Here is a 25,871-nt window from a genome sequence, read left to right as displayed (position 1 = left end):
TTTTTAAATGTGGTCGAAGTGGGCAGGAAATCATCGGAAGCAACTGCCTTGGGCGCAATTACTGATCACTACAGGGCATTAAATTGTAACAGTTATTTGTTGTGTGAACGCAGGATACATTCTGATTAAGCTGCATTTCCATCGGCATCAGTATCCTCACTTTATTAAAAACGATCAATTTTGTCCGCCATCAAACGATGAATTTCTAGGAAAGCGTTATTTTTCTATCTGTCATCGTTGTTTCATCGTGTAGGCGTATTTTTCGATGCAGTTCTTAATTTAAACCTTGCTCAGGGTTATTTTTTGTGTGGTGTTCATTTGGATGCTGGGGGTTTACCATTCGATTGGTGTTTGGACATCTGAGTTTGAGGCCGCGAGGTAACGTTTAAAATTTAACTATTTCGATTTCTAAGGATGTAACTCACGCTATTTATTTTTCCTCTTTTACTTTGTTTACCGTTACAAAAATGTTGATAAATTAAGAGAAGATGCAAATTTTTTGCACGGGAAAATACAAAAATTACTGCAGAGTTTTGAGTGGAGAGAAATCATTCGGAGTGCAAAACGAAAAACTTGAAATTTTTAAGTTAGAGTTTTCAAAGCAACTGAACGGCGATCTGGAAATTTTTTCGGTTAAATCTGTAAAGCGCGCTGAAATAAACAACACCCCTTCAGTGGCTCAAAAACGTTTTTGATCTCCTAGCATGCCAGAAGCTTGAAACATTCAGCCCAAACTTATCACTTTGGTTATTATTCATTGATCCGTTTTTTTAAGCTTCTTCATCTTTGATCATCTTTGTTACTATTTGATCTATGTTTAAATTTATTGTCTTTCCTTCTTCGTAAGCTGATGTTTAACAGTCGCCCTCGAGCTAAATATTGTTCAACGGGGTGAAAGGAAAAAAAGTTCAAAATAGGTTCATGTACCTCATATGATTAGTAACGGATGAACGGGTTTTCCCTCAGTATTATGTTAGTACAAGATGTGTTATTTTTAGGCTCAGAGGGTAGTCTCAAAACCGTGGGTACTTCGATGCGCCTGCAATCCAACACAGCGGTCCAACGGTTGCGCATGTTCAAACATTGTAATGACTAGGTGGCGTGCTTTCAGGCGGTCAAAGACAAGTTTTCACACGCGTGTTACAAACAACCATTCAAGCCAGCAAGTCACGGTGTTTTAAAAGCGTATAACAAATTTTGTGATATTTAGATAACAAGATAATCTTACTGGCATAAGCTTTGTGTTTAAAACGTGTAGATTTCCTCTTTTAACAACTTCTGCTTCCTTCTACAAAATTCCATCCTCTTTTGTTTAAATTCGCGGGAAATTGGCGGGCGCCGGCCAGAGCTGATCCCTTTGCACATACCTGACGTTTGACCGCTGTGTTTCACGGTCTCCCGTGCACGACGGCGGCTGTGTAATAGACCGCGGCCACACCGCAACGCCCACGGCTGGAGACACTCAGCGGTAAAACGTCTCCATGCGAGGCGGGCGGACATGGTGCTCTCTCGCCTAAAAGCCTCACAAATTATGTAACGGTGTTTTAAAACCGCATAACTTTTTGATAAAGCTCAAAGGAAATTGATAAATTTACACATTACCCGCAGTTCAAGAAAAGTTCAGTTCGAAAAGTCACAAGTTCCCCCTTTCCTATCCTCTGTATCCTTTTACAGAATCGAATGCACATATCAATCTGTGTTCGTGAATCTGGCGTAACAGTGTTACAAGTGACAGTACCTTTTCCGCAAACTTGACAGCCTGAAAGTATGCCTAGAAGCCATTACAACGTTGGCACACGCGCAGAAACTAAATTGCTGGGTTGTAAAAGTATTACCTCGTCGGATAGCGTGAGGACTTTTTTTTCCGATAAAAATCACTTCGAAAGGATAGGAAATGCATTTCTTCCGCGAAATTTTGAATGCCAAGCCCTAATGAAACATACTTCGGTTTCCTTCTAAAACTTAAAATGATTTCAGTGGCATCGACACAGCCAACGCCCTAATTGTAGCTCCTCAGGGGCGTAGTTAGGGGGGCTCTTGGAATGGCCGTGACCTCCACTTCCTTGATGAGATGACTTGTGTTGGAATTCACCAATATACAAACCTTGTGGTGGCGAAAAAGCTCAAATCCTAGCTAAGAGTCTCAATGCAACGAATCATTTAATGCTCGTCCAATAAAATGTGAATTTAAGCAACCCATGGCGAGAAACTGGACACGATAGCCGAGAAGCAATTCCGAGCAGTTGAGAGCGACATAGCGTAACCTTCCCTTTGAAAAAAATCTTAGCTTCGCCTCTGCTCTCTGTCTTCTCATTTACTCTCCGGAAGGAAATGTAATATTATCGCGCTAAGTCCTGTAAATGTTTTGATAAACATTTTAGCAAATTACTGTCAAGAAGAAACGGACCTTTGATTTCGGCAGGTGATTCATTCACCGTTTTTGCCCCAATCAAATTCAAACAAACGGCGTAAATGGAAGCAAAATTACCCATAAACGCTACTTTCGTCTAACAGACGCACCTAATCAGAGGAATGCTTGCGTTTTGCTGACGATTATGAAATGAAAACAAAATAACAACTTGAAGGATGGTAGGAATCAGTTATCTACACCATCCGTAGAAATTTGGATAAAAAAAAGCGAGACATGGGAACTATGAAGAAGTTTCTGTTACGCAAAAAGGAAAACAGATTCAAATGATCTACCATCATTGTTGTCGACGAGTTAAGAAATATGATTTTGAAATAAACGCCACCCTCGAATAACCTCCGCCCTTGAATAGATGCCGTATCGAAAACGTGAAAATACACGTTGGGGCATTTAATGGCATAGATAGGTTCTAATTAAATCTGTTAGTTTTAGGTACTGAACGGTTTGGATTTTTTTAGTTGTTGATGGCGAACGTGATAGTGAAAATCGACAACGGAGTCCCACTAGTGTAAGATTCTAGTCCCGATCATAGTCATCGTGCGTCGACATTAAACTAGCACAGCGGCAAATTGTGTGTCATAACTAGGCTACCACAAATATTATCTCTGAGTTGAAGCCTTGCCGCACTCAGAAGTGAAAATTGTAACACCTATGGATTTGTTTTGTGACCTGTATTTAATGTTCGAATTATTAACCTCTCAGAAAAGTCGCCTCAACCACTTCTTCCACCACTTTGAAAAAATGACTGGTTGACTGATGACTGGTGAAAGAGAACTTTTTTAAATCAAATATTCGGAAAAGGTATCTGCAAAAAAGCAGCTTAGTCAATTATCTAAACTCCCCGTGGTCTGAACTGTTGAGATTGAATAGAATGGCAAAGTCCCAATTTAAATCAATTAGAGTCCTAAGAGTCGCACCACTGCGAAAGCGCTGATATCATGGGTTTAAAACTTAAGGACACGCACATAGAAAATTTAGCCAAGAGCAGCCTTAAATTTAAAGATTAAAATACCGTACAGATATACTGTATACGTAGGCTGTAAGAAAATCCTTTAAGAACTTCAAACATCCTTTAGGTTTGCCGGCATAACTGATATGGTCATGTGAGCCTTGCAAAATTCGGTACTTTTATACAAAAAGACCTTTCATATATAAAACTGATCATGAGATTAAAAAAAAAACCATAAAGGGATTTGTCTGGCTAAAAAAATATTTTTAGAGATTAGTGTTTTAAACCGCTGAAATAAGTACAGCAAATCAGGTGGCATAAATAAAATGACAAAAATGAAAAAGTAAACATAGTTTGACTATAAAACACGCATGTTAACTAAGTAGAACGCACTTGATTGATTCATGGTTTTGTGGTTTCACCGTCTATGTTGATGTCACAGTTTGTTTTCAGAGCTGCACAATATCAGGTACTGCCTTGTATATGTATATATATTCTTTATGTAATTTTGCATCTGTTTTCGTAGTAACAGTTGTATATATCATGTCCGATATGTTTTCATTCTTCATTTCTTTGGCTGTCATTGCAAAATTCTGTCAAAAGCGTCAAGGAAATATGAATAATTATCCACGCCCTGTTAGATAATTCTTCGTGTTCTTAACCATCAGGAAAGCCTTTTTTTCAGAGCAGCAACGCCCCCAAATTTTTCTTCCAGCTGGCAAATATTTGTTACACGAATAAGAGAGTCATTTACGATTTTTCTTTCTTTGTAAACGACTAAATGATAATAACGACTCTGTCCTCGATAGATCGCCATACCCCCTTGTTCGTTCGACTTATAGACAATAGTGTTTCAACATCTGTTAGACATGCAAATTTTTCGCCCAAGTTTCGTACAAGAATCGAGGTACGTTAAGGCCGGAGCCCATCCTCAGTGGTTTGACCCGGGTTAGCAGTTGATACCTTTAACTTTACATTAATAGCACTAAAATTTATTTCGATTTGCAAGAGAAAGTTGCACACTTGAGCTCCTCATTGCACGGGTCTAATCACCTCAGACACAATTATCGTATTCAGTTACTCGTGCTTTTGTTTACTCTATCCCCTACGTCGCGGATATTTCCAAGCATATTCTACTTCTGATTTTCTGTCTTGTAATGGTATGTTTTTTTACGCCCAAAGGTCCTGTTACAACAGAATGTTCATTGCTTTATTGCAAGTTCTGTGCGTGTGAGACAACAGGCGGCAACCAAATCTTTTTTCCGCCATTTCGGGTGGCGTGTCCAGTTTATGACGCATTCACGCCCCTCTGTGTCGATGCTACTTGAAAAGTTAGAGTGCAAAAAATTGAGGTTCGTCGTTTGCAATCCGTGCAAATTTCCTCTATCTCTTGACATCTTTGTTCGTTAATGGTTTTATATTTCTTCCGTGGTGTTTTTCTAACTCACAAAACTTTTTCTCTCAGATTATCTCCGTATTGAAAGCCTAATTTTTCACGCTTCGAAAACAACAGCAGCGACAGAATTGGGATTTAATGAAATGTGAATTCTCTTTGTTTAAATTATGGCGAATCTGGAATGAATATCATATAGCCAAAAGCCAGCTAATCAGACCACCCAATCAGTATGAAAGAAAATATCTTAAGAAGACAACTTGCGAGCAAGTGTGCATGGTCTTAGCGAGGGAAAGCACAAGCGATCAAATTATTTTTACTTCTGTGGTGTTAGTGACATATCTGATTGGCTGAGAGGGTGCTGCGTAATTTTTGCATCAATCACAGAGCGAAATAAAGTAAAACAAACTCGGATTATTTTCGACACCAAGGTAACGTGTCGACACTCGATCAGGAAAATTTATGCCCGTTTTTATGGCTCCCGAGGCCAGGACTGTCCTCGGTAAAATCAACTTGTGGCCTTTGAACAATCAAAGGTTCTTGTTGGTGCTTTGATTCAATGCAGCTGCCATTCGAGATGGCTGTAAATTTAGTCTTTGGGTGAAGCTACAGGAGGCGAATTCTCCTAGATGATTTTCGCGTGGTTCTTGTTGTAATATGCATTTGTAGTAATGCTTAATCCGGCAAAAAAAAAAAAAAAGACTTTGTAAGCTGATGATCATTCACAGAGGGCCTTTTGTTGGCATGTTATCTTTTGAATGATATATGATAACTGAATATCCTCAAACGTGACCCATGTTCCCAGAAGAAACTAAACACATACTGATCCTGGCACCCACAGATTGCAAAATTTCACGTTTAGCTTGGACTGAGAAAAATGTATTGCCTCTTGTAAACAGCGCAAAGCGCTATAGCGAAAGTTTTGCGGCTTACTGCAATAACTTTTGTTCCTGCATATATATATATATATATATATATATATATATATATATATATATATATATATATATATATATAATTTATAAAACTTCATTAATGCAACCGTTAATTGCTTTTTGTGCCTTCCTCGCGTGGTTCCTCTCGCGCGCAGTCTCCACGCTTCGGTTGCTCTCTGGAGTGTCCTTCATTAGAAAGAACATTTGACAACTCTCGGATTGCAAGGCAAACAATCTATCATCCACCTTTTTTAATTTTGGCAATTTTTCCAGTAAGGTTTCAGATTTGGTTATCCTCAAATTAAGACAATAAGTCGCTCTCCAAAGTTCAGATTTGCCAGGTCACTCTTGACCCGGGGATGAAGATTCGCATGCACGCTTCTCCTAAAAGGCCTTATCCCTCTTTGCCACCGGAAGAGATTTGTTTTTAGAATAAAGTAGAGAAGGAATTTTTATTACTTTGATCAGCAAACTGGGATACAATATCATTGCGGTACACATCTAACTCAGTAGAGGAGGGAGTGTAATTATGGCGACAGATTAAAACTTTCGTGACCTCAAAGCTGATTAAATTCTTTTGTTAGACGCGGAAAAAATAACACCATCAGTATTATTTTATTTGTGGACAAAGCGCAAGTTTAGCTTCTTTATTCAGGTGAGGGTAAGTTTCTCGTTAAATTTGGCCACTCGCTTTGGTTACCTTTGGAGGATAAGCGGTTGTTTCGGGTTCTCCTTGGTGATCAATAAATTTTTGTTAAGTAATGATAACAAAAACCTACAAATGCACAGCCGATTTATCAACTTCGACATGTAACAAAGCTTTAGGTTTGGTAATGTAACGGACACGTCTCTTGTCTGATAGCTAGTCTGCACAGGGTGATCTTATGTCTTTAATGGCGAGTTTCATTTAGCATCGTAAATTGGGTCGAGGACGAACGAGACGATATTGACATACGAAGTCCCGACGTTGACTTGAAATTCGAGTTGATTGCCGGTAAAAAGGTGAAAACTGCCCACGTTTATCTCAAACGAAACAACTTAGCGTATGAATGTGTGGAATTTCACCACGTACAAAGTCGATTAATTGCAGGCCATCCTGCTGATTCCCTGTCAATAGTAAATCCTACTAATTGATGATTAATTGTGGCTATCCCTTCTTTCTTATCTCGAACAGATCGCCTCACTAGTTATCTCAAGGCCTCACGATGAAGACCACCGATCGGATAAACCTCTGTTTGTGCGTGTAAACATTTTACAACACGAGTGAATGAATGAAACTGACCTAATGATGGTAGTTAGTTATTCCGGCGCCAGAGTTGTGGAATTCTCACAGATGTAAGTGACACAAATTTGACTTGATTTATTGCTTGCTTCCGTCGCTCGTGAGACGCAGATTACATGTGTATTACTTTTCATTAATTGCGGAGTTTAACGGGATATTTAGAAAATGATGCGCTCTTCTACGCGATCACCGGTGATTTTGCTGCTATTTTTGTTAACGGTACCTAAACTCTCAAAACCCTGTATTCAACTGCTCGATGGCTGGAAGCAACTAAGCGCCGGAGAGCGTGCTAAACTTGTCCAAGTGGTGTTCATTGGGAAAGTGGTGAATCTCTACTCGTACGATGCAACATCAACGCATGCGGCAGATTTCGAAGTGTGGAAAATTCTCAAGGGAAGCAAGTTCGTGGAAGAGGTTTTGGAAATGCAGTCTTCCCCACTGGTGATAGTTTATGGCTTTGGCGAGAAGATGCATTGTCTCTCGCCAGTAAATCCAGGAGAAGTTCATATGGTATTCATGGTTTACGCAAATGAATCTCGTGCGCTTATAGCCAGATACGATGATGTATTTGGGGCCACCGCACCGGCTACGGCCAAGAACGAGGAAGAAGTACTGCTGGCCTTAGGTGAGTAGCACTGAAGATTTTAAATTGTTCGTTATCTCGTAACAATACTCCACGTTTTGTTCATTTATTATTCGAAGGATTGCTTATCCAAGCACATTTCCCTGCTTTAACATTAGCAAAAATCACTTCATCTCTGGAGATGTATTCATATGGGAGCTTATCAAGAACAAACAGCTTTTGATTGGGCTTTTTCTCACGTATTTCATATTACATCGAGGGAATGATAAAAATATTTTTAGAACAATGGAAAAACAATTTAATTTAGGGCATACTTTAATTAAGCATTAGCAGGATATCTGTTAGTAGTTGTTTTGTATTGTTTTCGCGCGCCACTAGGCGCGACGTAAAATCGGAAAGATTTGCGTCGCTGAGCGATCGTGAGGGGGAAATGCGTGGTTTGGAACGTTGTTCCGTTTGAACGACGTTATAATCCTTTTCGAGAACGTGACTGTTTAGTGATGGCTCATTGACAAAGACAACAACACAATGCAAACCACGGTTTGCGGTAAAGATCCATGGTGTTTTTTGTCATTTCCTCTTAAGGGGACAAAAATCTTTGACGCGTCATAACTAACCTTTTCCAAGCTGTCAAGTATCGTTCTAGAAATGAACAAGGTGCGGGTTTCAACATCTGCTTTTTTGATTTGTTGCAAGGGATTCTGCTATGATTACTGAGATTAAAATATCATTTTTGCAAAAGCGCTTGCTTCACTTGCAAAACAAAACTCTCCGTAAAGCAGTGGTTAAAGCTATCATAGCAGATATCTGAGGCTTAATTTCACGCCTCTTGTTGTCTTATGAAGAATACATAAAAGCCCTTCCGAGGTACAGAAGATCTCCTGTGTTTTTGGCATATAATCAGCCTCCCGCGAGTAACTGTCAACAGCGGGCAATCCACTTTGCCTCAGTGTCGTTCCAAGCTTTATTTTGCACGCTCTCACTGCTACGGGTGAAAGGCTTTTTATCAACGAATGACAGAGCTATTTCTTTTCAAGAATTTCCGGAATGGATCCCTCCTCGTTGCAGTTTGTTTTTAGGTGGTTTGGTACAGATAAGGAACACCGACTGTTTTTGAAAACGATCTGTTTTAACCCCATTGACAGTGATTGGCGTGAAGCCCCATCATGTTTTTGTAGTGTGATGACTGTGATAGGGATCATTTCAAAATACAACTGAGGTGTCCAAATAATTTAATTGACGCGCAGATTTTGCGGTACGTTATTCAAAACTCTAAACGTTGTCGGAGAAACACTGCGGTAGATTCTGCTGGGACAAAAACTGCACTGATACACTGTTCACTCAACTTTCGTTAAATTTTAAAAGAGATAATATGGGCGCGGCCTTAAAACGATATCATATTTTTTGTATTTCGTATCACATGAAAACCTCACCAAGATCTTCAACTTTACTTCCATCTTCAAACTAACAAGTTTTTCTTAAAAATCTGGATCGTTGTTAAAGCTGATATTTTTTTCCTCAAGATTTTCCCTTTCATTTTCTCAGTGCTATGAAGGAACTTACTCTCCTTTTAATTGTGTACTCATAAAGACATTGTGGCTTTTCGAGACACTTTCGTGTCCGTTTAAAGGGAGTCGTTAGGCGTAAATTAATCTACCTTTAGCACGTGTGGTGCCTCGCAGTCTCTCCTCGTTAACAACATAGCGGATTAACTCAAACTTCATTAGAATAATCCTCAGGTGATGATCAAATATATGTCTCCAAAACACCTTTGTGGCGACAACCAAATCCTGCGGAGACCGGCTTCATTCAAGCTGTGTTTATTTGACTTTCAGCTTGTATAAGAATTCTTGATCCGTTAGCTTTGGTAAGAGAAAAAAAATGGGGAAAGTCGCGAGTAAACGAAAGAACTACGCCATTGAGAAATTGTTCCTTTGAAAAAGCTTTCCCTACTTGTAATTTTCTGATAGGAATGTACGAAAGTTTAAGAAATTGAAGAGACGAACAAAAGTTAGCAGTACGCCTTACAATTATTTGAATTCGACAATGTTTTTCTGTCATAAATTTTATGTGCACAGATAAAAGTAAAAAATTTTCATGTGGAGGGATATCACATGAAACAATTCATAAATCATTGCAGGTTGAGATGCTCTGTCGGCAAAGAATAATAATCTTTCTGTATACCATGTAGTAATGACATTAAACCATCTCCCAAATACCACGAAATGCCGGAAACCCTATCATGCTCATAACTCAAAGCAAACAAGCGAAAATTGGTCTAATTCTTTACAAGTACTAAACAAATACAACAAATTGTTTGGGTTAATAGAAATTAGCACGGAGTAGAAGAATTTTTGATGAATTTTTCCAGGGTTTATTTTCAAACCACTGAGCGAAACAATTCAGTTGCAAAATTTGCGTGGTTTTTGACAAAATTATGGTCTAAGGAATCTAATCAATCACCCAGAATTAAAGAGTAAATTAATCTAAGCCCTCTTATCACTGAACCAATAACCTTGTAGGAAGGCTGGCCTTAACTGTAACTAGACATCTGTTCTGAGCTCGAAATTTTGTGTCTGTGCCTAGACGAAAAGATGAAAACTCACCCAATAAATTATCACTTGAACCAGTTTTCAAACAGGAGGTTCTTTCTGTTGCGGTTGGCTCCCTGTGAGTTGTAGACGAGAATTACACCTTTGCGGATGTTTGTTTTGTGATAACTTAATATAAACAGATTAAAATATTTTGTGGTAATCTGAATCCAATAAAAAAAAGAATGTCAACGACAAGGTTTGTCAATAGTTCAGTTAAAGCTGGAATTGTCCAGCTCGTGATCGATTCGATACATAAGAAATTTTTGTATGTTGAATTATAGCCATCGAATATTTTTTCTTCAAACATCCCTTGACAATCCCTAAACATTTCTTTAACTTTCCTCAGTTTTTATTTAACTGGATACAGCTTAAATCTCTCTCCACAAATCGTAAAAATCCAATTTCTATCTGGAGAGGAATATCACGGAATCTTCCTGGAGACACACGCACACAGAATATGGTTTTGAAGCAACTCAAGATTTCAAAGAGTTTTCTTTATTCGTTATCTTAAACATTATTGTTGTTATCAATTTTACGGTCATTCTAGTAATACATTATATGTATTGTATCAAGAACGTTTTCTGTTGTCGTAAAGAATACGAGAATAACTCTGTAGTGACTAAACTTGGTGAGAAAAGAGAAAATTTTGGCCTCTTTGGAAAAGGTTTGGGTCTTTAAAGGAGCGACAAAAAGGTGGATCATTTCGGTAAGTGCGATGGAAATTATGTAAAATTTTGCCGAAAATTCACCCGTTGTTTCAGGACCTTTACCACGTTACGGCTAGATTTCTTTTCGGCGCTCATCTCCTCGATGTTTATTATTTTTTTTAATTAAAACGAACTGAGAGATCTCAGATTTAATGAGTAAGCTGAGATTTGCTGGGTAGGTTTCATACCTACGCGTGTCGACTCCAAAAAGTATGTTGGATTGATCACGATCTCCTCTTTTCCTCGGGGCACTTGGAGGCTGTCACGTTCTTTAAAGTCAAGAACACAGATTAAATCTTAATCCTAAAATTGGCTTTCATCTTTCGAGCAGCTTTCGTTAGTCGCCCTGTTGAGGTGCTTTTAAGCTCTCTTATATCCCGTGAGTTTCACGTTTGACCAAAGAAAGCAAGAAGAAAAAGAACAAAAATTTTTGCTTATCAATATGAACGCACGCGTTTCATTAGAAGTTTCTTGTTTTTTGTTTTTTTTGGCTGCACAATCAAAATGGTAGGACCGTGATGTAAGGAAAGTAAGACCTTTGTGGACAAGATAAAAGTGACCCTTTTTTCACATTTTGCATTGCCAGAGAACATCCTGAGCAAAAGATTTTTATTATTTTAGGGATAAATTTACGTTGTTTTTACACAAGGTTCTTAAATCTCAACTGCTGAGCGTTTTGTTTTAGATTCAATTCAATACTTGCATCTGTACTCGTGCACGTCCTTAATGCAGTCGACTCTCGACCAGTAGACTCCTCGCTGTTACGGCATCCCGCCATTTCGGACAACAGCCAGCCCCCGGCGAAACACAAAGAAATGACTGAAATGAACTCTCGTTATGACGGACTCTCCCTATAACGGAAATGCGGACACTTTCATCCCCTCAACCCCGCCAGAGCAATATTTCACTTGTTTTATCTCTCGCTATGGCGGACACTTACATACTTCGTCCAAATCCTGACACGCATAATATAGGGCGACATTACCATAGAGGAAAATAAAGAAACCATTCTCCAATTGGGTGCGAACATGCCATGGCCGCAGAATTTCCTACTTGCGGCCGGATCTTTTTCTGGTCCGTGAGGCCAAGATATAAACTTTATCAGTTTGCGTAGTTACATATTATTTCATATGTTTAGAGACAAAACAATTTATTTTTCTCTCGTAACCCACAATTACGGACTCTCGCTATTAAAAACACTAAATGAGTCGATTGTGATGAGATGGTCTGTTGCAAGAGTGGTGTTTCTACAAATTAAAGATTAACAAGGGCTTGGTTCGTGATAAGGGGTAGTTCGTTTCGGTCAGGGAACCTTTTAGAATTTGTTGGCAAACTCGTTTAGCATCGTGCTTATAAAGTCTCGAGCTCAAAATTTACCGTCTCTCTCTATGACCAAATATATTTCTGCTGAAGAAGCCCGGACTGCTATCGTCTTTGCCTTTTTGACAGATTTTTAAATAGCCTCTTAGCCAGGAAAAATTGCTACTTTAGATTAACCATTGTTGACTAACTCCTTAGTTAACAAATGTACGAAAATTCTTTGGTTTGAAAATTTTTAATGTCCCGCATAAGTAATGTGACTCTTGTTTGCCTGCAACGTTACTAAACGAATCATCTAAGAGTTTGTGTTTACAGCTGCGGAGTAATACGCCGGAGATCTGCACAGTATCTTCGCTTGGACAAGACAAGTTCGAAGTGTAATCCGCAATATGGCTTTAAATTAATCGCTCTCTTGTTAAAAGGCACTGAGTCGGTCGCCTAATGGAGACTCTTATAAAACGATAGTAACTTTGTAAAGATCTCTGAAAATTGCTCCGCAGGTCACTTGGTAACTTGGATGGTGTTGTACACAAAGTCACATCACAAAGCCTTTCTTACCGCAGTAGAGTTGGATATGAGAGTCCGTAGTCATTTTCCCATTTTTTTGCTCCGAAGCACTTGAAGAATGTCTTTATCTCTTAAAGTCTTGTCTTTAACTCTCAGAATATGATATGGGGTTTTACTGCGACCCATTCTGTCTGGTATCCTAATGATTATACCGACATGGTGGTATTTTAAGCTTGTTACATTTCTGTTTTCATATGCTTGTCATATCATTTACCTGAGAAGATTAGAAGCCGGTGCACTTAGCCTTAAAAAACACCTTGCGCACGTGTGTAAGATCAGTGAATCGAGGCTGGTTTGACATTTGTTAAATAGTTTTGGGTTTCAATAGTTTTCGATGTGGTATACGGTAGAAACTGAGTTGAATTAGCTAATTGAAATTGAAAGTCTTAGAGGTTATAAAACGTCCGCTTAAGTGTAGGGAGAATGATGTATTGGAGCTCCATTAACGCCTTTGCTTTAGAATAAGATTTGAAGATTTGCCAAGACGATTGACCGTATTTTAGTGCATGAAAAAAAAAACCTTGAACTTCTAAATTAGCAAGAAATGCCTGAGCCTAAATAATTTGGTTTTTTTCCAGAACTTTCAGCTCTTACGGTTTTACTTTATTTGAATCCAAGATGACATGACGTCTTATTTAACTCGGTCACACTCTTTCATGTTCTCAAAAATAGGCTCCGATAAACTATGCTCGAAAATTGGAGCATTATGCTTTTGAGCGTCACCCCTGAAAACATGGCATTTTGCCAAAAATTGTGCTCAAAAGTTTTAACTGTGCTAAGTCGAATCATTTTAATAGCACCTCAATCTCCCCCGTTCCCACCACCAGCAGCTGAAAAGAATGTGCTCGATCAAATTCCTTTAGCATTATGCTTGAGATAAAAGAGCAAGTTTGAGAAGACAGTACTCAAGCAACAGAATTTCTCTCTTGTTCAACTGCAACATCAAGAAAATTTACAAGAAGTTTAATTATGCCGGGATTAGTTCTCAAAGATCTGGCTATAGCAATATGCCCAAAATTATACTGGTATAATTTTCCTGTTCCTACTTGAAAATCTCCTCTTTCAGTGACTCTTCTTTTATCAGAATTAAGTGTTTCTCTTTATCACTAAGAGGAATTCGATCCGTCTGATTGCATTTCAGTGATTTCCGAGTGGGTCAGGAACACAAGATAAAATTAATGTTTGTTAGTATAGATACCCTTCTCTGTTTTTCAAGAAGCAGCTTTACGCCATTAGTTGCTCGATCTCCTCGAATCCGTGCGAAATGTATCGTTTATCTTTTTATTGAGGTATCATTTCTGATACCCAGCTTAATCGACTTTGTTTGCATTGGATACAGTTTTAAATCTGGATAACGGAAATTCAATTTTTTATAGTCGTAATCGTGTATGTGTGTTCCCACAGCGGTCACGCAACTTTGCAAGACGTGCTATTTTTCAGGCGAATGGCATTTCTGCAGCTCGTGATTTCCTCAGATCATGGGCGCTTGAGGCTAACAATTATTGTGCTTCAAAAGAGTCCAGGGAAGGAGAAATAATTAAAACGAAACGTTATAGCCATTGAAATTCACAGTCATTAAGAAAGGTCAGATTTTGCCACCAGGACACACAATCTCTTAAATTGACCCTTTCAAAGTCTTTGACAAACAAACTCTTAACCTTCGTAAAACTGATGAAATGAGAAATATGAGCGGTCAGGAACCGGCTTTTTATAAGTTGTTCACCGAGGTTCTTTTGCTTAGTCTTTGACCCTGCTTGCAATCACGTTTCAAGATTGCTGTTTGTATTCAGAAGAGAACAGTTTTACAGAAAACAAAACAGGAATTTTTAAACGAATTCATGTTATTGTACGATTAAACAAGTCAAGTGCGCAACAAAAATAATTTCATTAACATATTTACCTTAAACAGTTTTGTCGCGTGCACACATGTTGTAAGCCACAGCTTAATTAGTCAGCAGGCGTATTTACAGAGCGCCAAGCTTGATTGATTGGGTGTTGTGCTTAACTGTGACGGAATGTCTCACTATCTGCTGTGAAGACCAGTGAGAAATGATCCAGTTAACAATAACACGAGCATAGGAGTTCTGAGGCTTCAAAATGCCCCGCTATATTGGTGACTTTCTGTTTAACTATCCAGTTCATGACTGCTCCTTCTCGCCAGACAGCCGAACCTCTTACACTCAAACTTCTATTTCGAAATGTCTTTTATAAAAAAAACCATTTGCTTCAACTTTGAGATCACCGAAATATATACGTGGTTATTTCCCTTCTCGTCGGTAAATAATTGTTAGTAATTCCTTACGATAGCATCTGAGAGAAAGATTTGCGGAGTGTGTATTGGGTCTGTAGTGGGCCAGGCTGAGGAGGCGTTCACAGGTCACCGAAGTTAATTGGAAACTCATGAGTCCTCCAATCTGTTTTGGGGTGTAATCGGAAATATGAGAATTCTGAGATACTCTTGTAGTTGGGGTGGTAATTCAGGACTGATAATCTAATTTGCCTTCGCGCCAGAAAACCGAAAAAAAAAGGTAAAAACTGCAGCGTATCTTCCTTTTTCAACCAATCTCGTATAACTGTGCTTGTATTTCTTCTGGTTTTTCGCGTTCTTGTTAACGACTTCCCCAGATGAAACATTACCACGGAATTGCTAAGTTTTGCACGAATTAAATTCGTGGAATTCCTGTTGGAATATTGAAATATGTTACCAAATTAAAAGGGTAAAATTAGTAAAAGTAGCTCAAAATTGTAGTATAGATTACTGATGGCTTTAGAATCATTTAATCTTTATGCGGAGGTTCTGTAAACATTTCATTCCATAGATTAAGGCTTTTCATTCACATAACAAAACCGCGTCAACAGATCAAAATTTGAACAAAGCATTAAGGAAATGTTTTTTTTTTTTTATCTCAAGCATAAAGCTAAACGCATCAGTCAAGAGAAAAAAAAGTCCCATCCTTAAAATCTTTAATTTTTTTGGCACTGAGTTCCTCTTTTTCTGTAAACAACGCCTGTCCTTTGACCTCAAATCATTCCTAGTGACTACGAAATGTTCAAGGTAGGTTACGTAATTTGCTTTGAAAGGACGGGCACAGGAGCTTTCGTGGGTGTGCGAGGGAGGATTCGCGCCATTGAATGAAACACGAGGCAAACTTCTTAATCAACAGTATCATTTGATGCATTAGGCTGGTGTGGCAAAAAGAGCGATTCTACCGAAGCGTTCAGCTTTATTTCCTAATCTAATTTTTCTTCCGCTGTTCGTCTATACACGTTTCACTTGGGAGCCTTTAGATCCTTAGTTAATACGGCCTGAGGAGAGGCAGCAACACTTCGCCATGAATTTGAAACAAAAAACTTTGAACAGCGTAAAGCGCAAGCAAAATGCATTCTGACGCTTGGGGACGGGTATTTCAACAGAGTTTAACCGTTGTTGAACAAAGCGTGTCCTAAACTATCCTCAATTTAGCTGAACCTTTTATCTGAGCATTTATTATTGCAATCAGTGTCAAGAGGGCCGAGAGCTAACGGTGGAAGCACATTTGCTTAATTAAATCGACCCTCTTATGGAGAAAACCTGATATCTGAGCCCCGCTGAATGCGAAAAACCGTGATTTGGGTTAGACCTCGTGTTAAAAACCGACACTTCGAGTTTTGTTTCAACCTAGCCTGTTCAAACTGACAAATCAATGTGATATTTACAGTGGCGGATCCAGACCTTGAGCTAAGGGGGGCCTGGTTTTTTGTTGCTTGCCCTTCCGGCTTTTTTTCCTTCTGCGATTCTTTTTTTTTTATTTTACTCAACGCATATCGTTACTTTACACATGGGCGAAACGAGGTACTATTAACCCAACGCAGAGAGCCACGCTTACGGCTCGAACCCAAACACATGATCCTATTTTGTCGTGTTTATAAAGACAGACTCGTTCTTCGGTTCACTTCAGTTTTTTTCGGTTCACTCCTGGAGTACATGTATTGCAAAGGGTCCGCAAAAGCATATCTTCTTTAATCTAAAATAAAATGAACGAATATATTGAACGTAAACTTTTTCCGCAAAAACTTTGTGAGGCAGCGTGAGGCAGGAAAAAAACATTTGAATCCTTAGCAACAAATAGGACCTCAGCAGTGCGCACGGAGTACTGTTTGCTTCAAAATATTGCTGATCTTATTAGTTTGCGAGGCGCGTTTTACATGTGTCCCAAATACTTTGCACAACTTTCTGTGGTCCAGTGATGCAGCATCTGACCGCCAAACCGAAATTGAGCAAAGTTTCAAATCCTCACCAGCAACTCAAGTATTTGTCTTTGAATTAAAATCGCGACAACTGTTTCCATCTTTCTTAACACTTGCTCTCTTTCACACTTCGTTTCAGGTTGGAAACCTTGGTCGAGCTGGAGTCGCTGCAATAAAAACTGTGATGTGGGTGAACAGTTTCGCACAAGAGAATGCGTGAATAAAGAATGCGATGGCAGCTCTCGAGAATCAAGGAAGTGTAACGAGTTTGAGTGCTATGGTGAGGTTTCTTTCGTTTTACGGAGCGGTTTGCAAATTAGCACCTCAGGAAATGTATGAAGAACAGTATAGAGAATATGCTATATGATGTTAGGGCAGCTAACTGAAATAAGCTAAAGCAAAGTAATCCTGTATTACCTGCGCTAGTGAATTGAAAATTGGTTATAAAAGATCAAACCTAATTTATTTAGTGTTGGGGAGGGTGGGGGGGGGGGGGGGAAGCGACATTTTGTCACGTTTTTGGTCTTAAAAGACAGTCTGTTCCGGCTTTGTAGTCGTGTGAGTCACAATGAAATTTTGCCAACTTTGCGTTCATGCTACAATGAGAGGAAAAACGTCTTGGCACGCCTTGCTACTTGATAGCGTTTTCCTTTAACCCGTTAACTCCCACAAGTGATTGAGACAGAGTTTCTCCTTTTAACATCAATACAATATTAACCAGATAAGTGATGAGAGTAAAGGAAAATATCAACTACTAAATACTAAATTCTCTGACCTAACATTATAAGAATTGTATGGTTGACAATAAGGAGAAAGACAAATTCGATCTGGGAATTAAAGGGTTAACTTTCACGCGCCAACTACTCTTAGCTACACTGGAATCGTGCCACCTTTGAGGTTACTGAGTGTGTTATCACGCGAGTTAATTTTATCTTAAGAGACTGAAAACTACGTATAATTTTCACCGTTTGCCATCGTTCCGTTGTCATACCAACAATTACTTTTGATCAATGCTTTTGAAATTATTCTAATTATTAATTTCAATAATATCAATTATTTATTTTCAGGTTTAAAGGACATAGCTCGACACATCCGAGAGGATCAGATTCCACCCCTTTCAAAACACGACAACATAAAAGTAGAAAACGGAGTCGTCAAGTCCATACCAGTATCAAAAGTGTTTCGATATTACAATTACTTCCCGGACGACTTTTCTATTTTATTTTCATTTCGTGTCATAGCTCTTACAAACATTTACCTAGTGGCTATGCACGATCACCGCAAATCTTTGAGGTTAGGAGTAAGAATCACACCAGATCTGGTGATTTTTGAATTCGAGAAAAGCTCTGCCATTCAATTTCGCGGAGGATCGCTGGACTTTCCTGTGAGAGTAAAAAAAGACCAATGGCACACCCTGGGTATAAGTATCCAGGAACGAAACGTCACAGCCTATTGGGACTGCGCGAGGATTGGGTCCAAGAACTTACAAGAAAAGTTTTCATTCGTTACGGATGCTATGGGTAAAATCAGCGTCGGGGAACCACTGCTTGTGTCGTCCATAGAGAGATACGAGGTGAGTTGGTGGATACCGGATGAAATGCTATTTAACTACCACAGTCAATGGTTAAGTGAATTATTAATTTAATTTCATTGAATTATCTATCGAACAAGAGGAGAGAGCATATCTTAAGAGAACTCTAAAGAGGAAAAAGACAATTAACCATTACTAACAATAACTAACCCTGTTGTCGTAACACAACAGCAAATTGTTTGAAGGGATAAAAAGACATTCTGGATCTCTGTTTTGTTAACCGTATTTAATCAATTAAACGCCGCTCTCGAATAAACGCCGCCTTCGAAACAAAATTATTACTTAATTTCACCCTTAAGTGAACGCCTCCACCGCCCTCGAGTAAACGCACCAAAGTAGGAGGAGGCGGCGTTTTTTTTCGAGGAATATATTGAACCTGCTAAAAAGTTGAACAAATGCTCACTAGAATAAATACAGAGAGGTCTTGTGGAGGACAACTTAGGGACAATATCGAGATACCTCTGAGGCAGGGCGTGAAACTTCGTAGGCTGCGTCATGTATGGGGGGAGCAAGGAAAACATCAAGCTGGTACTAGAAAAGGCAGGGAAACACCTCGACGCCTTTTTTTTTCTTTTTTTTCCGGCGTAGTCAGAATGTAAGCATGAGCAATCATTGAATTAACTTTGATAACAGAGCAAAGCTGTTCCATACACCGAATTGCTTTGACCTTTGAGTGATAACTAACCTTTATTTGGTGTAATTTCACGAAATGGCTGCTATATTTTTTAGGTTGAGGTCAGCGAGTTGTACTTCGTACCAGATCCCGGCGCATCAAGACAACAGTGCGACCCTCCAATATTCAAACCAGTGAGTGGGTTAGAGATAAACATAAAGGATTTACTGAGTTTTATCAGGAAATAAGAAATGTTAGCAAGCAAGATGAAAATCGAACTTTGGAAACAACAACTGTAACTCATACATTTGATCATTGCGAGTACTTCGATTAAGTTTAAGAACTAGATATGTTTCTGTAAACAGGACAGAATACCGATCTTTGACGACATTGCTTCAATTCTGTACTACTACCAGTGAACGGTATTGTGATACCACGGACGGGACTTAATGACGGTACGAAGAACATCGACCTAGCCACATCACATAGCAAGTAAAACAGAGCGGTCAAACACCGCGACTTGCTCGCTTGTGTGATTGTTTATTCTTGAAAGACAACTTGGCTCTGACAGCCTGAGAGCACGCCGCCTTGTCGTTTCACGCACATGCGCAGGCGTTTGACCGATGTGTTGACGAGCGAGGGTGCGAATATGACTTCCTTTTGCCTAATTTCATACGAACCTAAATGTTTGGTTTGTTGTGCAGGTCTTTCACGCTCACGAAATAGAAGGTAGTGGTGGAGTTAGTGCTTCGGAAATCTACGGGAAAGAAGGCTCCGGTACGCCAAATTATGTTGAAGATTCTGAAAATGAAGGTTTGTTCAGGAAAGTCGTAATTTCAGTGCTGATGCCAATAGTGTGTGTTTCTCTGAGGAGTGGTTGAGGAGGGACTGGGAAAAGGGGGTGGCTAAGGATGGACTTTGATCTCGCTCAGGGGATTTTTGAGATTTTCGATACAAAGAAATAATCAATTGATAATAAAACGCAATCCTGGATTGCATTTATTTGCTTTATTTTGGCACACAATCGGTCTTGAAATTCTCCCTCAGTCAAATGAATGGAAAAGTACTTAGACCTTATCACAACTGGCCTCTTTGCAGTGCTCTACCAACTGAGCTAGCAGGCCAACTGGGAGCTGGTATCGCACCGGTATCGCAAAGGTCATGGGTTAAATCCCGTACAGGCCTGAATCTTTTCAAGCGTTATTTTCAGTACTGCTCAAGAAGTGTTCATTACTGCAAAGATCGCTTTCATATTCACGTCTTTATCCACAGTTCCCATATATGACTTTCATATATTCACAGTCATTTACTCATCGCTTCACGGGTTTATGTGGAACCAACACATTGACCAGCTCGCAGTTGGCTTATTAGCTGAGTTGGTAGAGCGCTGCACCGGTATCGCAGAGGTCATGAGTTCAAATCCCGTACATGCCTATACGGGATTACTTTGAATTCTTATTGGCTCCTTGTGTTATTTCCAATTTTTCCGACGGCCAGTTTTGATAACTTTGAATGAAGGGGTAAGTTACTAAAGAAACTGTGGTGCTCGTCGCTGGAAGAGTATAGCAGGGCAGTGAAGTGTTATCAACTGAATTGATAACGTATGGTTTTTTGGTTTTAAACTCTTTATGGTGGTCGATTTACGTGACAGTTTGCTCTGTTTTGTTAAATGTTTCAACAACGTTTTTTCCCCCAGTCGAGATCTCTTGGTCGGAATGGTCACAATGCTCTAAGACTTGCGGTAAAGGCCGAAGGCAACGCTTAATGACGTGTAATTTCGAAAACGGTCGGCCAACAGAAGAGTGCCTTCAAGCCCTCCAAATGTTTGAGGTCAAAGATTGTTACTTACAAGACTGCCCAGGTACTAAACGACCACCCACTTTTAATAAAAGTAATAGTTCTTTTGCAGACCCGAAAAACGAGCCACAGAGATGTAACTTCTTCTGGGTCTCTTCGTATCGGATCGTTTCTTAGATCTCGCTTTGCCATTACTCTGGTAAAACTTGCAACGCTAGTGCAATAACCCAGATCTCGGTTTTCGCCGCCTGAGGTCTCGGTTACCGGTCTTGAAATTTTACCAAATTTAACTCCCCTGCTGATAACTCGGTTGAACACCTTATTAGGAATAGTAATGAGCCTTAAGTCTCAGCCGTTAACTGGGCTGAAATTTTTTATCCGAAAAGGAGACCAAATTTGTCCCGTCAAGCGAGCTGGCTTGGTTCCGGGATGTTTTGACTGGGATCTTTCTAAGCAAGCACACATAACCTATTCCTTAACGGGTAAGCTAATTGTCATGGCAACCCTGGCAAACTGTCCTGCGCGGGATAAGCTAGCTTTTCACAAAAGAAGATTGGCTTTATGTAGTACTTTTCCATAAGGTCTTGATAAATAACAAACCAGAGAAATCAACAGTTAGAGTAAAGCTTGATCTCCAAAAGTCATTTGCCCGTCTCAAGCGCGGGAAAATGTGTGTCACCCAGTCGTAACCAGCTTTCGTCTTGCTTCTGATTTGTCCAAAGTATGGCGCGAGTTTTCTTGACCCAATCACGAAGCCTCGTTGACTTATAACAAGGGCCAATCAATAGAAAGGTTCACAATTGAGGGAGCCAATTAGGTACAAGTGTGCCAGTAAACAAGCTTTATTTTCTTTCTTTGATTTTCAGCCAAGTGTGATCTTCCGTGTTTAAACGGCGGATTCTGTATCAGTCGTAATAAATGTCGCTGTCAGCCTGGTTACCATGGTGACGTCTGTGAAAAAGGTTTGTTAAGAGTTTAGTTCTTGAATAAAATTACAATAGCCTTTAATTCGTGTCGTTTACCTTTTCAAATTGCGTGAAAATTTGAGGAGATTTATGGAATTCAAGTTAACCTTTGCCAGTGGGAGTCGCGGTAGCCTTGTGGGTAGTGCTCTAAAATCAAAAGGTCTGCTGATTACTGTGTTGTTTCTTTTTGTTTTCGCGGTGCTTCCCTCCAATCAGGAGTATAGATGGGTAATGGCAGACTATCAGGGAAACCAGTCGAAATTTTAGGGGAGTAGCAACACTCCAAGTTGCTACATGCCACTGGAGTCGGAAAACTATCCGACGGGAAGAACCTCTTAGCTCACATGCTGAATTAACCTTTGTTTATCGGTTACAGTGGAGTGCAAGATTCATTGCCGTAATGGCGGCACTTGCGTGGGACCCTACAAGTGTAATTGCCCGTCAGGATATGGGGGAACGCAGTGCGAGAAAGGTGATCATTTATCAGTTTAGAAATATATATTTAAGTCTCGCTGAGTTTAAAACTAGTAGGAACAAACTCCTGAACTTCAACCACCGGTCAGCTTTCCAGTGGCAGTTTTTAAAAATGAGCCACTGGCGAAATACAACTTCGATTTTCTAATTGACGTTTTCCTTGGCGTTGCTTTTCCTTATATTACCAGATTTAGTGTTTTATAAATCAATAACTTCATGTGTTGTACACTAATCATACCTTATCGTTCACTTTAATTCAGTGTTTTTACTTTCCTTTTTTTTCCTCCGTAGTACTGTGCACTCCACCATGTCAATATGGCGGCAGGTGTATCAAGCCTAATGTGTGTCAATGTTTTCATGGTTTTACGGGGCCGTATTGCAGACGTGAGTATCGGATCCACACATATGAATCTTATAATCGAAGAGAGATTTTAAACAATTTAGTGACAATACTAAGTACATCGAAAGCGCATGAATCTCAGTTATCTCCGATTTAGCTGTCGGATGCCTTATCAAATGAGGTACGGAGATCTTCGCGAGCTTTGCCATAGACTTGGTTCAGGATCGAGTTGTGACTTCCGCTCGGGTTTCCACAACCTAAGCAGAAGTCATTATCAGAGTAGTCAAGTGAGGAGTTGTTGGTCAAATATCATAGCATAAGTCTGGTTCGTTGAAATTGGTTGGTTTAATGTTGTCGGGATGAGATCGCATAAATCGAACATTTATTACACCTTTGAAATCGCCCGGTATGAAGATAAAGTACGAATGAATACTCTTGAGAATTTTGTATCGATAATAATTTACATGACGCTTTCGTTTCCTTCTCTCCTCAGCCTCCTGCAGCCCGCCTTGCCTCAATGGCGGCGTATGCGTGGGTCCAAACGAATGTCGCTGTGCCAAAGGTTTCACTGGAGAATCTTGCCTTCAAGGTATTTGGGTTGATGCATTGTTTATTGATTGAGACTCTTCATATTTGAGGATGGAAGGTGACGGGAAACTTTGAAAATGGTCAAATACCACTTACAGTTACAACTTTTCAACTCTTTAGCCTCTAAAAGCGACTAGCATCTAACTTTTCTGAACAGTATCATTTCTCCCATATAAAACGTTGAGGTCACGAGAGTAAAGGGAATAATCACCAATTTAAGAAGCTCTTGATTGTTCGAAAAATTCTCCTTGTTAGCACCTCAGGAAATGTTTAAAGAACGGTATGGAGAATATGCAAACTGATGTTAGGAAGTAAAAGGTTCGGTTATTTTGCCACCAGTTTATATCAATGTTTCCTCTCTCGTTTTAGCTTTATGCAACCCGCCCTGCATGCATGGCGGCGTATGCTATCAGCCAAACAAATGCTCCTGTCCATTCGGCTGGCACGGAAAGAGCTGCGAAAAAGGTACGTTCCCTTGGGGAATTTTTTTTTTGAAATGCAGGTAGACCGGTGTAGCCATTTAAATCCTTAGGGAGTATCGACCTCTTCACGAACTATCCCCTTTTCTGGTGTAATTCGTGTCAAAATTAAATGCTAAGGGATACGTCGATTGAGCCACACAATATTTTGCGGCCTTGAGAACGAGGCCGGATCAATTGTTATTAGCCGTCAGACTTAGTCTTTCAGACCCCGTGGCTCATCAATGAAGGCGCTTATCCCGAAGTTACCTGGAGTCTTGCACCTCCTCCTTTATGCGCCTGATTGGAGATGTCTTGCCCAAGGGCGGCCTAGTTTAGCCAGGGCTCGATCCAAGCCAGCCCTTTCGCTAACCAAAAGGTGATCACTTCTTTTACTAAATAGGTTTCAACTCTATATTTTCAGCGCGTTGTTATCCGCATTGTCGAAATGGTGGGACCTGTTGGAGAGGAAAATCCTGCCTTTGTTCCAAGGGATATTATGGTTATTACTGCCAAAACGTTTTCGGTGAGTAAATAAATGATTATCAGTCAGATTTGAAAGAAGAAAGCTATTTCAAATGATTTTGTAAAACCCCAACAAAAATTTTTTTTTTCATGCATTGGAACCCGAATCCCACCCCATTTTTGCACTAAGTTTTATTGCTAAATCATTTGAGGATGTCAATTTAGTACCCTGAAGTATTACTTAAATCACAAACGGGATATAGCGTTGCACGGCACGTCAAAGCAATTTTTGATCGAGAGTCAAATTTGATTGGCCCAGAAAACCAGGTCATCCTCTCAACTAATCAGATGCAAACCTTAAACCAATATCGATTTCGTTACTTGCGTTTTCCCACGCTCTACACAGTTTTCTTAGTTTTTGCTTAAAGATCTCATTGGCTCTCTGAGCGACTTTCTTTGGCTCTTATTGGCTGATGTAACTGTTTAGTTTTGGATTTGCAGAAAACACTCTTTTTACACGATGTTGGTCTCTGTTATTCTCTGGTTCACGAGTATACTTGACTGTACATGTAACACGCTTCTTTTCTTTTTTTTACAGCTTTAAGGTCGTATTAGTGGGAAGGCACGAGAGTCAATGAACAAGACAAAAAGACAAATCCCAAGAAACGTTCCTTTAATTTCCCAAAGGGAAGAAGATAATAAAATCTTTAAGTTTAACTTATGTTTCACAAAAAGGAAGGAAATTTTCTCACAAAGTCTCGGCATTATAGATGCTTTTAAGATGTTGGACCAAAAAAATGAGTCTGGATAGGTCTACAACTGCAAGCGCCCCAAAGATTTCTGCTTCCTTTTTGCGTGACTGCGTGACACGTAATTCCCTGTGTGACAGATTGCGATTTTAATACGCGTTTCCCTTAAATAATTGTCGCATCATTTTTAGAGAAACTAACTAACTAAAAGCGCTTGTACATAGATACTGCCGTTCGGTAGGTTCGTTTGTTATTCAGGATAACATCAGTTTGGAAAGTTCTGCAATCAGATTTGTAAATAGTCGCAAACGGTACGTCGTGAAACAATTGTCCGACTTTTTGTCTGAGACGAAATAACTGATATCAAACGCAAATTCGTTTTGTTTGCAATCTCTCTCTTAATGTTATGGAGGAAAATAAAATTGAAGAATAGTTTAACGCTGCTGCTGTTGAAGTGTCAAAGTGGAGGGATTTTATCTCATTTCTCCTCACCTCTTTGGATATTTCGTGAAAAAATATTCCCCTCCCCTTTGTTGTTCCCCTTTTAAAAGGACACCTCAATTTTATATGCTCCCATGTTTCGTTCAAAAAAAAATTTGACATATACATGTCCTTTCCTAGAGTCGCAGAGTGAAAAAAAGAGAGCAACCCTTGACTTTCGCGTTGTTCAGGAGCCTCCGAACGCCAAACCCGAGCGCTGAATCCGAAATAGATCCATGAACGTCAGTGATACTGTGAAATATATATTTTTTGCTGGACGTTTGATATTTTGTTGATATTTGATCACAACTAGTGGCCTTCCACATTTGCAGACGTTCCGGTGAAATAAACCCCGAGTTCATAAGT

General features: G+C 39.5%; 1 protein-coding gene across 10 annotated transcripts in view; it reads left to right on the top strand.

Moving 5' to 3' along the window:
- LOC113664748 (uncharacterized) overlaps nucleotides 1–25,463 on the top strand; it is a 34,542-nt gene extending 9,079 nt beyond the window's left edge. For 2 of the 10 annotated variants that reach the window (XM_089182023.1, XM_089182024.1), the window contains 14 exons: nucleotides 6,880–7,040; nucleotides 7,150–7,612; nucleotides 17,125–17,265; nucleotides 18,053–18,558; nucleotides 19,306–19,383; nucleotides 19,894–20,002; nucleotides 20,886–21,050; nucleotides 21,853–21,948; nucleotides 22,328–22,423; nucleotides 22,717–22,809; nucleotides 23,259–23,354; nucleotides 23,723–23,818; nucleotides 24,236–24,337; nucleotides 24,875–25,463. In XM_089182023.1, the coding sequence (XP_089038149.1) occupies nucleotides 7,153–7,612; nucleotides 17,125–17,265; nucleotides 18,053–18,558; nucleotides 19,306–19,383; nucleotides 19,894–20,002; nucleotides 20,886–21,050; nucleotides 21,853–21,948; nucleotides 22,328–22,423; nucleotides 22,717–22,809; nucleotides 23,259–23,354; nucleotides 23,723–23,818; nucleotides 24,236–24,337; nucleotides 24,875–24,891 (2,055 nt within the window). In that variant the 5' untranslated portion in view covers nucleotides 6,880–7,040; nucleotides 7,150–7,152 and the 3' untranslated portion in view covers nucleotides 24,892–25,463. Of the gene's footprint in view, nucleotides 1–307; nucleotides 379–3,767; nucleotides 3,847–6,213; nucleotides 6,367–6,879; nucleotides 7,613–17,124; nucleotides 17,266–18,052; nucleotides 18,559–19,305; nucleotides 19,384–19,893; nucleotides 20,003–20,885; nucleotides 21,051–21,852; nucleotides 21,949–22,327; nucleotides 22,424–22,716; nucleotides 22,810–23,258; nucleotides 23,355–23,722; nucleotides 23,819–24,235; nucleotides 24,338–24,874 lie in introns of those variants that run through there. The other 8 variants (XM_089182026.1, XM_089182027.1, XM_089182025.1 and 5 more) reach the window with 7 other exon arrangements.
- Nucleotides 25,464–25,871: the final 408 nt, after the last annotated feature.

This window comes from Pocillopora damicornis, chromosome 9 (genome assembly GCF_964200805.1).
Source record: "Pocillopora damicornis chromosome 9, jaPocDami1.2, whole genome shotgun sequence".
Taxonomy (NCBI): Eukaryota; Metazoa; Cnidaria; class Anthozoa; order Scleractinia; family Pocilloporidae; genus Pocillopora; species Pocillopora damicornis.
Note: the sequence above shows the minus strand (reverse complement) of the source record. Positions and strands in the feature narration are given on the sequence as shown.